This window comes from Symphalangus syndactylus, chromosome 11 (genome assembly GCF_028878055.3).
Source record: "Symphalangus syndactylus isolate Jambi chromosome 11, NHGRI_mSymSyn1-v2.1_pri, whole genome shotgun sequence".
NCBI classification, from domain to species: domain Eukaryota; kingdom Metazoa; phylum Chordata; class Mammalia; order Primates; family Hylobatidae; genus Symphalangus; species Symphalangus syndactylus.
This window is the reverse complement of record NC_072433.2, coordinates 15,081,172-15,096,039: the sequence shown is the minus strand read 5'-3', so window position 1 is coordinate 15,096,039 and position 14,868 is coordinate 15,081,172. Positions and strand designations below refer to the sequence as shown.

At 34.9% G+C, this 14,868-nt stretch overlaps 1 protein-coding gene across 3 annotated transcripts in view; it reads left to right on the top strand.

Moving 5' to 3' along the window:
- The window catches only part of PREX2 (phosphatidylinositol-3,4,5-trisphosphate dependent Rac exchange factor 2), a 284,434-nt gene that overhangs the window by 168,991 nt on the left and 100,575 nt on the right, over positions 1–14,868 (top strand). For all 3 annotated transcript variants that reach the window (XM_055298134.2, XM_063612655.1, XM_055298135.2), the window contains exons 28-31: positions 227–309; positions 986–1,076; positions 1,711–1,839; positions 8,421–8,462. In XM_055298134.2, the coding sequence (XP_055154109.1) occupies positions 227–309; positions 986–1,076; positions 1,711–1,839; positions 8,421–8,462 (345 nt within the window). The remainder of the gene's footprint in view (positions 1–226; positions 310–985; positions 1,077–1,710; positions 1,840–8,420; positions 8,463–14,868) is intronic.

The window sequence follows — 14,868 nt, the reverse complement described above, 5'->3', positions numbered from 1 at the left end:
TCTTTAACAAGTGTCCTTTCTGGGAGGCACTCTGCCTTCAGAAGAAATAGTAACATCCCAGGAGCTATTAAATCTTTTGGAACTCTTTCTCTGAACATGAGAACTGTGCATGGAATAAGAGCTTGTGTTTAATTTTTACATTTTATTTAATATTAAAATATTTCGGTACATTAAACATAAGATGAGTGATTTTTGTTTTTGGTTTTGTTTTTGTTTTGACATCTAGGTGATGAACTTCCCCTAAGTGTTCGCATATCTCATGATAAACAGGACAAGATACATAGTTGCCTTGAGCATCTTTTCAGCCAGGTACAATCGGGCATTTGTGGGGCTTTTGTTCCACAACTAAACTGTGAGGAGTCCCTTTTTCAGATGCAGTAAAAGGAGCTCAGAGTTAGAACAGAAAGGCCTCAATCTGTCCTTCCACCTCCTTTACCTCAATTTCTGACATTTAAACTGGGAATAAACATTCCTTCAGCCAACTAACCTAAAGGATTTTTGTGAATATCAAGTATTTTACAGTCCTGGGAAAATTGCTGTTGTACACATAGGAGTTACCCTTTTTAGTATTTTTTTTTGTTTTTGGTTTTCAGAAAGCTTGATGATATTTCTTGCTCAACATTATTTCTAATTTTAAAAAGCACAAGATATTGCCTTGGATGCTAATTTTGTTGTTTTACATTAACAAAATTTATAGCCATAACCAAAATTTGTAGTAGAAGATTTTACCACTTTGAAAAGGATTCCAATAACTTATATAGTAAATTTATATTTTGTATTAATATATGGTAAGATAGAAATGTCATTGCAAATATTATCAGGTGCATTTATTTCAATATTTTATGTAAAGATCGATTTCACAAGCATCACGGGGTTTCAAAAATAATTGTTGCTTTAAGAAAAAATATTTTATAAGATTTACTTTTAGAAATATGTATCATGTACTATGAGAAATATGTGACTCAGAAATCTCTACTATTGATAGGTGGATTCAATTACCAATCTCCTAAAAGGGCAGGCTGTCGTGAGGGCCTTTGACCAAACCAAGTATCTCACTCCAGGCCGAGGATTGCAAGGTAAGCCTTGAAAAATTAACTAGTGGAAGCAATTGAGAAAAACAAGGTGGTAGACAATATAGTCATGAAGCAAGCAGATTGCATAAGAGGAACGATTCCAGTTACTCATGGTTCATAATTCACTGAACACTACTTCTATTCTGATAATTTTTGAATATGTAAAAAAGTCACCATAGGAATTTTTACATGTCTGTTTCTTTGAAAGTTTAAAATGTTTAATGCCCATAGGGGCCAGGCTGAGCAAAAATGAGTTAATTGAAGATACATAAACATGAAGTTGATTTTGCTGAAATCAAGCGTAATGTCTTCTTGGCTGTTTCCCAGTGGTGAGGAAAGGGTGTGGGGAATGAGAGTTGATGAATGGAAAGGATAGAGCTGCCACCCTGACAAGTAACTAGTTTGGGATAATGAAAGTAGAGTTTTCATCTAAATTTGCTTTGTTTAAACATTTATAAGAAAATAACATTAAGGTTTGACTTTTCAGATTTAACGGATTTTCTGATGGTGTGGCAAAAGAAATGACCACCATGTCTGTAGTCTAGGACAACAGTGACAGAAGAAGGTTTTGAAGCCTAAAGGCTTCATTGTCTGGGAATTAGCTGAGACTTAAGAGAGATTTTCTGTGTTTATTTAGAATTTCAACAGGAAATGGAACCAAAATTGAGTTGTCCAAAAAGGCTACGGCTTCATATCAAGCAAGATCCTTGGAATCTTCCCAGCAGCGTCCGGACTCTTGCTCAGAACATCAGGAAATTTGTTGAAGGTCAGCATGAAAAGCAAAGAACATTACATGATATTAGCAATAATCAATTTAAAACCCACTAAAACCAAAAGTTTGGTAACTCCTGATTACTTTTTGCAGTGTTTCCTGTTGTGAAGAAAATAAGAGTACTGAAAATGGTAAGGGGGGAAGAGGGCAAGAAGGAATAAGATTATAGGGTCTTGTGTCCCAAGGTTATAAACATCATGGAGAATATTCTCAGTGAATAAAATAAGGGCTCAAAGTTATGAAGACAAATAGACATGAAGAGAATTTAAGACTCTATAATAGGAGACAATATCATAAACAAATTCTGAAGGATTTACAAAAAGGCATGAAGCAAAAGTTTATCCACAAAAAAAATGAATTGTGAAGCTGTTTGAGAATCAAAATAATCACATAGGTTGCATCATTAATTTTTAAGTTTTTGTATCAGAAGTGTTTGTCTAAGTTGATTGCTATTAACTACCATAACATTATTTACATGACATTCTATAATTGGCAAAACCTGTAAATTAGAGATATATAACTTTGAGACGACTTCATTGAGATAGATTGCATGTTGTTTAGAATCAGTGTGATTAAGTGAAAATTCTGAGAGTTTCAAAATTATGGTGAAAAAGATGAAATGGGAATTCATCTAGTTTTAAAAATATATAACTCAGCAATTTTCTTCCCAGTGATTAGACCAGTGGTTGGCAACATCTGGAGGTATTTTTGGTTGTCACAATTGTGGGTGTGCTACTGACCTCTAGATAGAGGCCAGGGATGCTGCTGAACATTCTAGAGTATACGAGACAGTTCCTTACAAGGAAGAATTCTCTGATCCAAAATGTTAATAGTGCTAAGGTCGAGAAACCCATACAATAAATACTATTCCTGTGTTTATATTTTTATTCCTCAGTCATTTGTATGTCAGTTGGATGTGGTCAATAGTATTCAATGGTATTTAGCAGAATTACAGTATAACTGCAGTTATTACCTTAAGTGGGGTAAATTAAAGAGAGCTGTAAATTTTGCTGACAAAAGACAACCCCTTATATTAAATGGAGTCTGAGTTAGTCACTTAACTCTTTTAGGCTTCAACTTCCACATTTATTAAATGACAGAGATGGCTTAAATGTTCTGTGATTACTAAAGTCTTCTGTATAGACTTATACTCAAATATAACAACTTATGTTTAGAGATTAGTAGAAAGGAAATTTGTACAGATATGGAATACTTCCCCAAATAAATCATAGTGATTCTATCTTGTGATAAAATCTTGTATTTGACAGCTGGTTTTCTTGGCTATATTTTTATTTTATGGCCTAATGTAATGTTTATCTGTGATGCTTTATAACATAATATTTAATGAAGAGCCTGAATTTAAAATTCCCCAAAATATGAATAGCATAAATGTTAAATGCATTTTTAAAAGACAATTATGTTTTAGAAATTTAAGTATATACTTTACTGAGTAAAAGACATATTTCTGCTGAATAGATGCCAGTATTATGACACTACTAGACATTATAATTCTGCAGTTGTTCTCATCATCTTTGAGATTTTATATTTGTTTTAAGGTAAATGCATATTGGCTAGGAATGGAGAAATCCTTAAATCATCTCTCCCACTTTTTTGTTTTGAACGATTTTATCTTTCAGATAGAAATTTCTAATGCTCTCATTAGTTTCAAAGAACTTCTTGGCTTCTGTGTTAATTTTACTATTTATCCAAAAGTTATTCAAGGGCAGGTTATTCAATATCCATGTAATTGTATGGTTTTGAGTGAATTTCTTAATCTTTATTTCTAATTTGATTGTGCTATGGTCTGAAAGAGTGGTTATTATGATTTCACTTCTTTTGCATTTGCTGAGAAGTGTTTTATGTCTGATTATGTCATCGATTTTAGTGTATGTGCCATGTGGTGATGGGAAGAATGTATATTCTGTTGTATTGGGATAGAGGTATCTGTAGATGTCTATCAGGACCATTCGATCAGTGCTGAGTTCAGGTCCTGAATATCTTTGTTAATCTTCTCCCTTCATGATCTGTCTAATACTGACAGTGGGTTGTTGAAGTCTCCAACTATTATTGTGTGGGAGTCTAAGACTTTCTGAAGGTCTCTAAGAACTTGCTTTATAAATCTGGGAAATTAATGAGAGCAAAGGTAAAACATACCAGACTCTCTGGGACACAGCTAAGGCAATGTTAAGAGGGAAATTTGTAGCACTAAATGCCCATATCTAAAAGTTAGAAAGATCTTGATTTATAAATCTAACACCACAACCAAAAGAACTATAGAAGCAAGAGAAAATCAAACCCAAAGGTACCAGAGGACAAGAAATAACTAAAATCAGAGCTGAACTGAAAGAGATTGATACAAAAAACCATTTAAAAGATCAATAAATCTAGGAGTTGATTTTTGAAAAAATTAATAAAGTAGATAGACCACTAGCTGGGGTAGCAAAGAAGAAAAGAGAGAAGATCCAAACAAACACATTACAAATGACAAAGGAGATATTACCACTGACCCCACAGAAATACACATAACTATCATGTTATGTGCATTTACACATAAATATCACAACTATGGACACCTCTATGTACATAAACTACAAAATGTAAAAGAAATGGATAAATTCCTGGACACATACACCCTCCCAAGACTGAACCAGAAAGAAATTGAATCCCTGAACAGACCAATAACTAGCTCCAAAGTTGAATTAGTAATAAATAGCCTGCCAACCAAAAAAAAAAGCCTGGGACCAGATAGATTAACAGCCAAATTCTACCAGATGTACACAGAAGAGCTGGTACAGTTTCTATCAAAACTATTTCAAAGAATTGAGGAGGAGGGACTCCTCCCTAACTTATTCTAGGAGGCCTGATACCAAAAACTGGCAGAGATACAACAACAAAAAGAAAACTTCAGGCCAATATTCTTTATGAACATCAATGCAAAAATCTTCAACAAAATCCTGGCAAACCAAATCCAGCATCACATCAAAAAGCTTACCTACCATGATCAAGTAGTCTTTATCCTTGGGACACAAAGTAGGTTCAACATACTCAAATCAACAAATGTGATTCATCATATAAACAAAGGAATATAAATCATTCTGTCATAAAGATATGTGCACACATATGTTCATTGCAGGACTGTTCACAATACCAAAGACATGAAATCAGCTCAAATGCCCATCAGTGGTAGACTGGATAAAGAAAATGTGGTACATGTATTCCAGGGAATACTATGCAGCCATAAAAAAGAATGAGCTAATGTCCTTTGCAGAAACAATAATGGAGCTGGAGTCCATTATCCTTAGCAAACTAACACAGGAACAGAAAACCAAATACCACATGTTCTCATTTATAAGTGGAAGCTAAATGATGAGAACACATGGACACAAAGAGAGGAACAACACATACTGGGGCCTATCAGAAGGTGAAGGGTAGGAGGAGGGAGAGGATCAGAAAAAATACTTAATGGGTATTAGGCTTAATACCTGGGTGATGAAATAATCTGTACAACAAACCCCCATGACACAAGTGTACCTATATAAGAAACCTGCACATGTACCCTTGAACTTAAAAGTTTAAAAAAATACATTTCTAATGCAGGATAAAAAGTTTAATTTTTCAAAAAGTACTCATTTTAAGAATCTTACATTTTCATCTGAAGACCTGCATTTGTATTCTTTGTAACTCATGTCACAATAAGCCACTATAGGCATGATAACTATATACATACTGATTGGTGGATTGATTGATATGTGTCGTGAATTTGGGTGCCACTCTTGGTCATGGGAGTCCAATGGCTACTTGAGTGTGGTTGGATGGGCTGACAGTCTTATAGTCAATGGTGTGGGGAGGGCTCTCTGTAGAATTTAAATTGCATCTCTGCTTGCAAATTTCAGTGAGTTTCAGTGAGCTGTTTGGGTAAGAGCTGTGATTGTCACCATGTTAAGTGAGTCTTTAAAAATGATTACTTTTGGCCGGGCGCGGTGGCTCACGCTTGTAATCCCAGCACTTTGGGAGGCCGAGGCGGGCGGATCACGAGGTCAGGAGATCGAGACCACAGTGAAACCCCGTCTCTACTAAAAATACAAAAAACTAGCCGGGCGTGGTGGCGGGCGCCTGTAGTTCCAGCTACTCGGAGAGGCTGAGGCAGGAGAATGGCGTGAACCCGGGAGGCGGAGCTTGCAGTGAGCCGAGATCGCGCCACTGCACTCCAGCCTGGGCAACAGAGCGAGACTCCGTCTCAAAAAAAAAAAAAAAAAAAAAAAAAAAAAAATGATTACTTTTTGCTTCATCCCAATGGACTATGCAAGCGAGAGGGCATGCTACCATTTCCTGGTAATCCCTGTGATGTCCGTTCCTGTTAAGAGTTGAAAAAGCATTAGGATCATTGAAATCAGGCTTGTTATGTGGAGGCACTCTGAGTAACTTCGCTAGTTCAGCATGAATTTATCCTATTCAACTTAAGTCATTTTCATTCTACTTCCTAGACTGTCTTTATATAGTGAATGACTTAATGAAAGGTTAGATCTCGGGACTTAATTTAACCTGGTGCTACCAGGCCACAATTTCTTGGTTTATATAAGTAGCTGGGATGACCCCATTTCTAATGTTTTTCCTAGTCTCCGATTTCAACATACCCCATCCATTATATACCACATGTGATATCAAGGCGTCATAATTCTATGATCTCTATTTAGAAAGAACTGTTACAGTGCCATTCAAAAATTGTATCATTATGTACTCACCCATTCATAGCTGATTAAACTGTGTGTAGAAGAGAGCAGAGAAGATAGTGAATTAAGTGAGGACAGATTAATTGTATGGTGTCACTAAGACGATGCCTATCTCCTGCTTAACCTCTGAGGTAAGTTATGGCTTCATATTATCAACTGAATGAAGAGATTTTTATTTGAGTAGCCCACCATCACCTTAAATTCAGATGCTTATTAGTGAACACGTTTTCAACTTTCTGTTCCCTAAAAAGAAAAATGCTTTATTCTAATCTCATATATTTTTAGCAACATATATTTAAAAAAATTTTTTTCCTGCATTTATCCCAATATTCTAAAGAGTGTGTCTTCAGTTTTTCCCTTTTTCATCACACTTCAGTAATTGCAATGATTTTCCTGCCTAACCTCCCTCTCCCTATATTTTTCTGATTCTTAAAACCGTTACGAGATTCATCTTCCTAAAATATCGTGTTCATAATTTCACTGCTGTGTCACAGAGTCTTGCAGTGATTTTCTGTTAGGTAAGACTAAACACATTGATCTGTTAGAAGCCATTTTTCAGTGGGGCTTTCTAATCATATCCCAATCTCAGTCTCTTAATGATATAATAAAATCTCTGTATGCTAGATTGTTAGGTAATTGTTATTCATTCTCTACTATATTCTTTTGCTAGCAAAATCTCTCAATCTTAGAATATGTATCTCTTTTCTTGACAGTGATAATTTAAAGTTTTATGAAATATTTTCTAGTCTCATTTAGAATTCTATACCAACTTTGGCCAGATTCAGATTACAATAATAACAGTCTTCACTTGTATATAGGATTTTAAACAATTTTCAAAGACTTTTCATACATATTCTCACTTATATTTTACACAGACCTGTAAAATAGATAAGGCAGACATTATCTTCATTTCTGAATGAGTTAATTGAGACTCAAAGTAATTTAGCAATTTTCTAAATCCACAAAGCTAGTATATAACAGCAGTCTCCTGACTCTTAGCTTATTGTACTTTGCTGCCTCTGAAATCCTTTTCTGCTTTCAGTCTCACTTGTAATATGTGGTGCCTTTTCAAGTATTTCCTGCATTTCTTTTCAGTCAATTCTGTCTTTCTGACTCCACCGTGAATTTGTCTAGAATAGGATATAACTTAATCTTTTTTGTTTCCCATAATCTTGGGCAGTTAGCAGGAACTTTGTAAGTTTTTAAATTTACCTATTGCACATAAACTATAATTATTTACTAGTTGGAAACAAATGGACATGTAACTCATTGGACACATAGCAATTAGTATGAAATTCATGCACATTTATCAAACATCTGTGATTGACCCTGTGTGGGTTGGAGTTGGAAGAAGAGTGTATATATATATATATATATATATATATATATATATATACACACACGTGTAAACTTTGAAAGTTTAAATAACAGTAGCAAAAATATCGTTTGACAGTTTATTGCTAGCGATTACAACAGTTGTAGGCTGCAGAACACCAAGCAGGCTAAAACAGCTAAGGATGACCTAAAAAGCTGCCAGGATTTGAATGGTGTTTCATTGACTGATATAATTCAGAGACATTTCAGGATCTTGAACAATGGATAGAATTTGTGTAGGCAAACAGGCAAGAGTAGCATGTCAAGTGAATTGATTTTCATTATCTAATATTAGGTTGGTGCAAAAGTAATTGCTGTTTTTGCCATCCATTGAAAGTAATGGCAAAACCACAATTACTTTAGCATGAACCTAGTATAATAAGATCGTACTAATTTTGACTACACAGTTAAAATATGGTACTTGTAACAGAAAGAGTGAACAATTAACTGATGTGTTTTCTTTCTCTGCAGAAGTAAAGTGTAGGATACTCCTGGCTCTTCTTGAATATTCAGGTAACATTTTGCATTTTATTTTTTTTTTACTATTTAAGTGATTGTGGCCCAGGATCATAAAGGCCTTGAAATTTGAGGACAGTGCCTTCAACCATTTACAAAATAGAAATATGATCCCTACCTTCTCCAAACCTTTGGAAAGATTAGAAAAAGTACTCACATCATTTTAATAAAAATGCAAATATATATATATATATATATATACACATATATATATATACACATATATATATATACACACACACTTGCATTCTCTTATAAGCAAAACCATGAAAACATATATGAATATAGATTTAAAGAAAATATTATTAAACAGGAGAAAGGGAGTAGGTTTTGTTAAAGTTAATTGTGTCTAAATTTTGTTTATGAACAAAAATGTATGTAAACATTTTACAAATCTTACATTAAAACACTTTTACCATGCTCTTAGTGGGAGCTCAAAAAATATTGGTAATGGAAAATGACACTAAAGGACAATTAAATATTTGATGAGATTCTAAATTGCAGATGGTAGACTGTAAATGTCATAAAGGCAGGCACTATGTCTATTTTGATCATCAGTAAATGCCTAAAATAGTGGCTGGCATATAGATATTCAGCAAATATTTGTAGCAAAAATGAATGAAAAATTATATGAATGAAAAAGGAAAAATGTATGAAATATTTCAACCAGGTTTTCATTCAAAATGCATTTAGAAGGAAATAGATTGCAAAGACTGGGAAAACTCAACTACATGCCGTTTAATTATAGTGAACAGTTTGATGTCAGCCTGCTGTGCATCTCTTTCTGTAGATTTGGAGATATATAGATATGTTGAATGAGTTACTTTTATTATTTTAATCTATTTTCCATAAAGTATGTGTATGTGTATACACAGAAATTCTATTACATTAACTAGATGTTGATAGGGATTTGTTCCCAAAAATATAACCTGAATGATTACTTGTGATAGCAGTTAGCTTTTGTTGTGTTAAAAAAAAATTCCCCAAACTTTGTGGCATAAAACAATGACCATTTCTTGTTGCTTACCTGTCTAGTGTCATCTGGGCGTTTCTGCTGGTCTGTGCCGGGTTTTATTGGTCTTGGCTGGGTTTGCCCATGTGTCTGCAGTCAGGTGGTGGGTTGGCTAGGCACAGGTGATCTAGGGTGGCCTTGCTCACATATGTAACATTTGGCTGGCTGTTAGCTGAGGTAACAGGGCTGCCTGGGCAGCCTGTCTCTTGTCATCTATGAGGCTAGCCTGTTCTTGTTCACATGGTGGAGTTGCAGGGTTCCAGGAAGACAGTGCGAATATCTAAGAGCTTGCCACCTTCTACTGGCCCCAGCATGTAACTGGCAAGGCCAGACTTAAGGGGTAGAGATATAGATTCTACTTTTGAAGGAAAGAGTCTCAAAATTACATTACAAGAGTGTGGATACAGGGAGAGAAAGAATTTGTGACCACTTTTCCAAAGTACCACACTTGGAAATTTTAAATTATGAATGAACCAAGTTAACCAACAGGGCTTTTTTATTTGTCCATTGGTTTTTTGCCCTAATGAAAAAAGGTTTTGGCTTGCTTTTTGACTAATAATAATGACAAAAATATCTGACAGTTTCTGAGCTTTACTAATAACACAATTCATGGACCTCATTTTCTTGGATTTCATTGGGTCCCCAGAACCCACCATGTGAGAATATTATTGTTTCCACAGTTTTAAAGGTGAAGAAATTGACATTCTGGCAGATTAATAATAACCAGCACATAGTATACAGTCAACACTGACGTTGGAGCATCTAGAAGGTTAGGCATATTGACGCCTTATTGAATAAATGAATAAATAGTAGGTGGCAGGTTTGAAATTCAAACTTAGGTTTGCCAATTCCGGAGGTGATTCCGGGATGCTTCATTTTATTCATTAATGCTCAAATGGATGCTCTGGTAGATTTTTATTTTGATTTCAATTTTATTTTTCTATTCCTCTTACGATTCTTTATTTTCCTGCTTTATTTGCTCACTCTCTCTCCCCTCTTCTATATAGGATGACACCAAAACAGTAGCCAAAATACTTCATATTTCTGGCTGTGAAATTATGTTTATTTGAAAAGGGTAGATGGTGTCTTTTAAATATTCTTAACCTCCTTTTATTTCTACCTTTCTCTTTCTCTAATCTTTCTGTTGTTTATTTTGCTTTATTTTCCCTGCAATCTCTGTGTTAGCATAATTTCTGAGATTGCTTTTGTGTGTCTACAAACCATCTCATTCTTTTTAGACCAGGTAGCTAATTGCAGATCTTAAACTTCTAAACAGCCAAGATTAAATAGTGTAATTTAAAACATGTGTTAGAAGATGAGTTTAAATAGGTGCTTAAATACTGAAATGAAACTGAAGCCTTTGATAGGTACAAAAACCACTTCTTTTGAGTCTACTTTCCCTATAAGAAAAATATTACTCTATGATAAAAATAAATAATAAAAATCTTACTCTACAATAACAGTAAGCAAAAAAAAAACCCTCAAAATCTCTGTTTTTCTTCTTTTGCTAGCAGCTGAAAGCAGGTGTGATTTTTGCTGTAGTTCTTTCTTATTCATAAAAAATAGGAAATGAAGCCAGTGTGCCCTGGTCCACATTTATAATCCCAGCATTTTGGGAGGCTGAGGATGGAGGATTATTTGAGGTTAGGAGTTTGAGACCAGCCTGGATATCATAGTGAGGCCCTGCCTCTACAAAAAAATAAATAAATAAAAATAAAAATTAGCCAGATGGGATGGCACACACCTGCAAGTCCCAGCTATTTGGGAGGCCAAGGTAGGAGTATCTCTTGAGCCTGGGAGTTTGAACCTTCAGTGAGCTATGATTGTGCCACTGTACTCCAGCCTGGGTGACAGAGCAAGACGCTCTCTCTTAAAAAACAAAACAAAACAAAACAAAACCACATGAAAAACCCAAAAATACCTTTTGTAAAGGATGGATACTTGTAAATTTTGAATGGTTGCATAATTGAAAGAAAAAGACCGGCTATTTTTGCTGAGAGTTAGTAGATTTTGTTGTAATTTATGTAACAAATTGTTCCTTCTCCATGAGCAATAACGCCGAGCACCTACTCCGTGCCAGGCACGGTGCTAGATGCTAAACAAAAAGAAGAATCACAGTGATAAGGCTACACCCCTTTACTTTGTTAAGTGCTTTAAATACTTTTTATCTCATTTGTCTTTACCGTAGACCTAAGAAGGAGGAATGAACCGCAGTTTCCACATGGGGATGTGATACCTAAAATATGGCTTAGAATGGGTAGTTGAAAGCAGATGATAGGCCTCTACAGAGTGTGAGCCTAAGTCACATGCCACTTCTCTGGCTTTGATGTGCTGATGGTTCCTTGGGAACACAGACTCATAAATGAATGCCCACTGTGCTATATAGTTAGCCCTCCAGTAGAAGGATGCCCCCAGGTCTATGGTGACCAGAAGAGCCCCAGTACTTCCTTGGGGAGAGGGGAATTTCACAAGGGGAGATAATCTTTCAATGAGTTTCAATAGTTTGATGAGTTGACTCTTAAAGATTGATTTAAAGTTTGCTAGGCAGAGGAGAAGGACAAGGGCATGCGATGCATCTGGAAGGAAGGTATAGGCCCAGTGTAGGCCATAGGGCATTTGGTATTTGAGGACTGCTGAGCAGTACTTTGTGGCTCAAAGAGGACAGGTCTGTGTACCCCATGCCTCTGACTGCTTTCAAATATCTTGTTTTAATGTGCTCTCCCAATAATTCTGTGAACATTGTTGCTGTAGTGTGGAATGAATGGAGGGAAGTGGTATGTTGAGAAGCTGTAAATGTAAGTCGGGGATGGGTCGCAAGGTCCCGCTTATGCCACTGTTTTCTAACTTTGTTATTCACTGTGAGATGATGGCTTGTAAAAAGTTAACTTGAAAAGCTCTTGATATAATATATACATTTTGAATCTGTGCAAATAATTCATCTACTCTCTGTTGAAAATAGGAAGGTGGCAACAGAAAATCATCTCATGAAATATGAATTTTTATTCAATATGGCTGAGGCCCCAGCTTGAATCCTCTAGTAGTTGTTGCAGCTGTCAATTCCTGTAGGGTATTCATTCAGTGTCAAACATTTAATTGATGAATGAATACAACTTCAAGTTATCAACAGGTTTTGCACATTGAAAAGTTGACTGTTAATTGCAATCAGTTCTGATTTGATAAAGAGGTTGAAAGAAAAATCTTATTTTGGCTTAAATGCAAATAATATATAGTAGCAGAGTATAGAATAAACATCTAAATATTCTTTTTAGGATAAAAATAGAAAACTTTTTCACAAAAGAAACTTGGAAATAATTATTTCTACCAGTGGCAAAATTATTAATCCTGGTGATTTTTGTTAAAGCTTGCAGCGTAGATCCTTCTTTCTCTAGATTTTTGCTTTTCACTCAATATCCATAATTTCTTTCCAATTAGATTTTTATTAAATCATTTTCAAGGTATGGGTGGGAGTATTTCTGCCAAATCTACTGAAATATTTTTAAAAATTCACCCAGATTTTCTGCTTCACTATAGAACATCTGAAAAACAAAGTAATAATGTATAACAAAGACGTAGGGCAATTTATTTTACTTATTTGGTTTCTGTTGTGAACCTCAGTACCCTAGGTGCACACTGGAGCTAACAAGCTATCTGAATTAGCCTCTTAAGTAAAATTAAATCCAGATATTTCAAGAAACCAGAGAATGAACTCATGTCTTTTCATTTCAGTTTTCAATTTATTTTTAGTGCCACTGACTGTTTATTTTAATCATTGATTTAGTAAACATTTGTTCAATGTCTACTGTGATAGAAATTGTGCACAACAAAATAGGTGTTTAGTTTTTTTTCTTGAGGATTGGACAAAGTTCATTTCCAGTTTAAAGACTTTATAGTTACCTATAAATGCCCTTTCCTATCTAGTAGCATGGGGTACATGATATAGACCCTTAACACATGTTGTTGGTTAAATTAGTAAGTTGAGCCATATGGAATGGCCACATTCCGCCATTTTAACCTACCAAAGCAGCATGTTTCTATAGTTGAGCCTAATAAATGAATATTCAGATACAAAATTAAATATTTTAATTATTTAATTATCTATAGTTGAGCCTAATAAGTGAATGTTGAGATACAAAATTAAATATTTTAAATATTTAATTATCTTTCTAATAAAATTTTCAAGAGTAGATTTTACAGTGAAACCGAGTAACATAGAAACTAAATTATGTGTACACATGCCTTTGATGGTTATTAAAAACAGATGTTCAATGTTCTTGGTAAATCTTAAAAATTATGCCTTTTTTGTCAATAAAACAGGAGCTCACCACTGAATAAAGTCAGCATTTATCTCTATGTTATACACTAATATTGACAGTGCTTCTTTATTCCAGAAGAGTCTATGAACCCTTGAAATATTTAGTACACATTTGAGAGGAGGTTATTTTTCCCTTTGTTGTTTCCACTTCTAGTGGAAGTGATTTTTCAATATGTGGAATGTGTAGCTTTGTGTTTCTGTAGTTTGTATATATCCAACCACCTGAAGAAATGAACTCTGTATGTTAGCTTCTTTCCATTTGAAAAATCTCTAGTTCAGAATTTCACAGTGGAAACCTATCTTCAAAGTGGGTGTGTTAGTCTGTTTTTTCACTGCTATAAAGAAATACCTGAGATTGTGGGTACTTTATAAAGGAAAGAAGTTTGATTGACTCACAGGTCTGCATAGCCAGGAAGGCCTCAGAAAACTTAGAATGGGAGAAGGCAGAAGGGGAAGGAGGCATGCCTTACATGGTGGCAGGCAAGAGAGAGCAGAGACCATGTGTGTCAGAATACAGGAAAAACTGCCATGTATAAAACCATCAGATCTCGTGAAAATTCACTCACTATCACAAGAACAGCATGGGAGAAACCACCCCCATAATCCAATCACTTTCCACCAGGTCTCTTCCTCAACACCTGGGGATTACAATTCAAGGTGAGATTTGGGTGGGGACACAAAGCCTAACCATATCAGTGGGTTAACCAAAACTCCAGTCAATTGCAGGATAAGAATCCTGGTAAACATATACAAATCAATTCATACTAAAACTATAGATATATTACTTATTTGGAAGAATTATAGGAATTCATATTCTTATATATTAGAACATACTTATAGCTCATGAAGTTTAATAACTCCATTCAGGAGAGACAGATTTGCTTATAATTGCAAATGACTGAACATCATATACTCTTTTCCCCATGTGTATTTCACATTATTTGAGTAGGTTTAGTTGTTAATTTTAAAATTTTTGTTGATAATATTGTAGTTAATTTGCCAACAAAAACTGACTAATTGGACTTTGAGTTTTGTTTAGGAAAATGTCATTGCAGCAAATGCAAATTGTGTCCCATCAG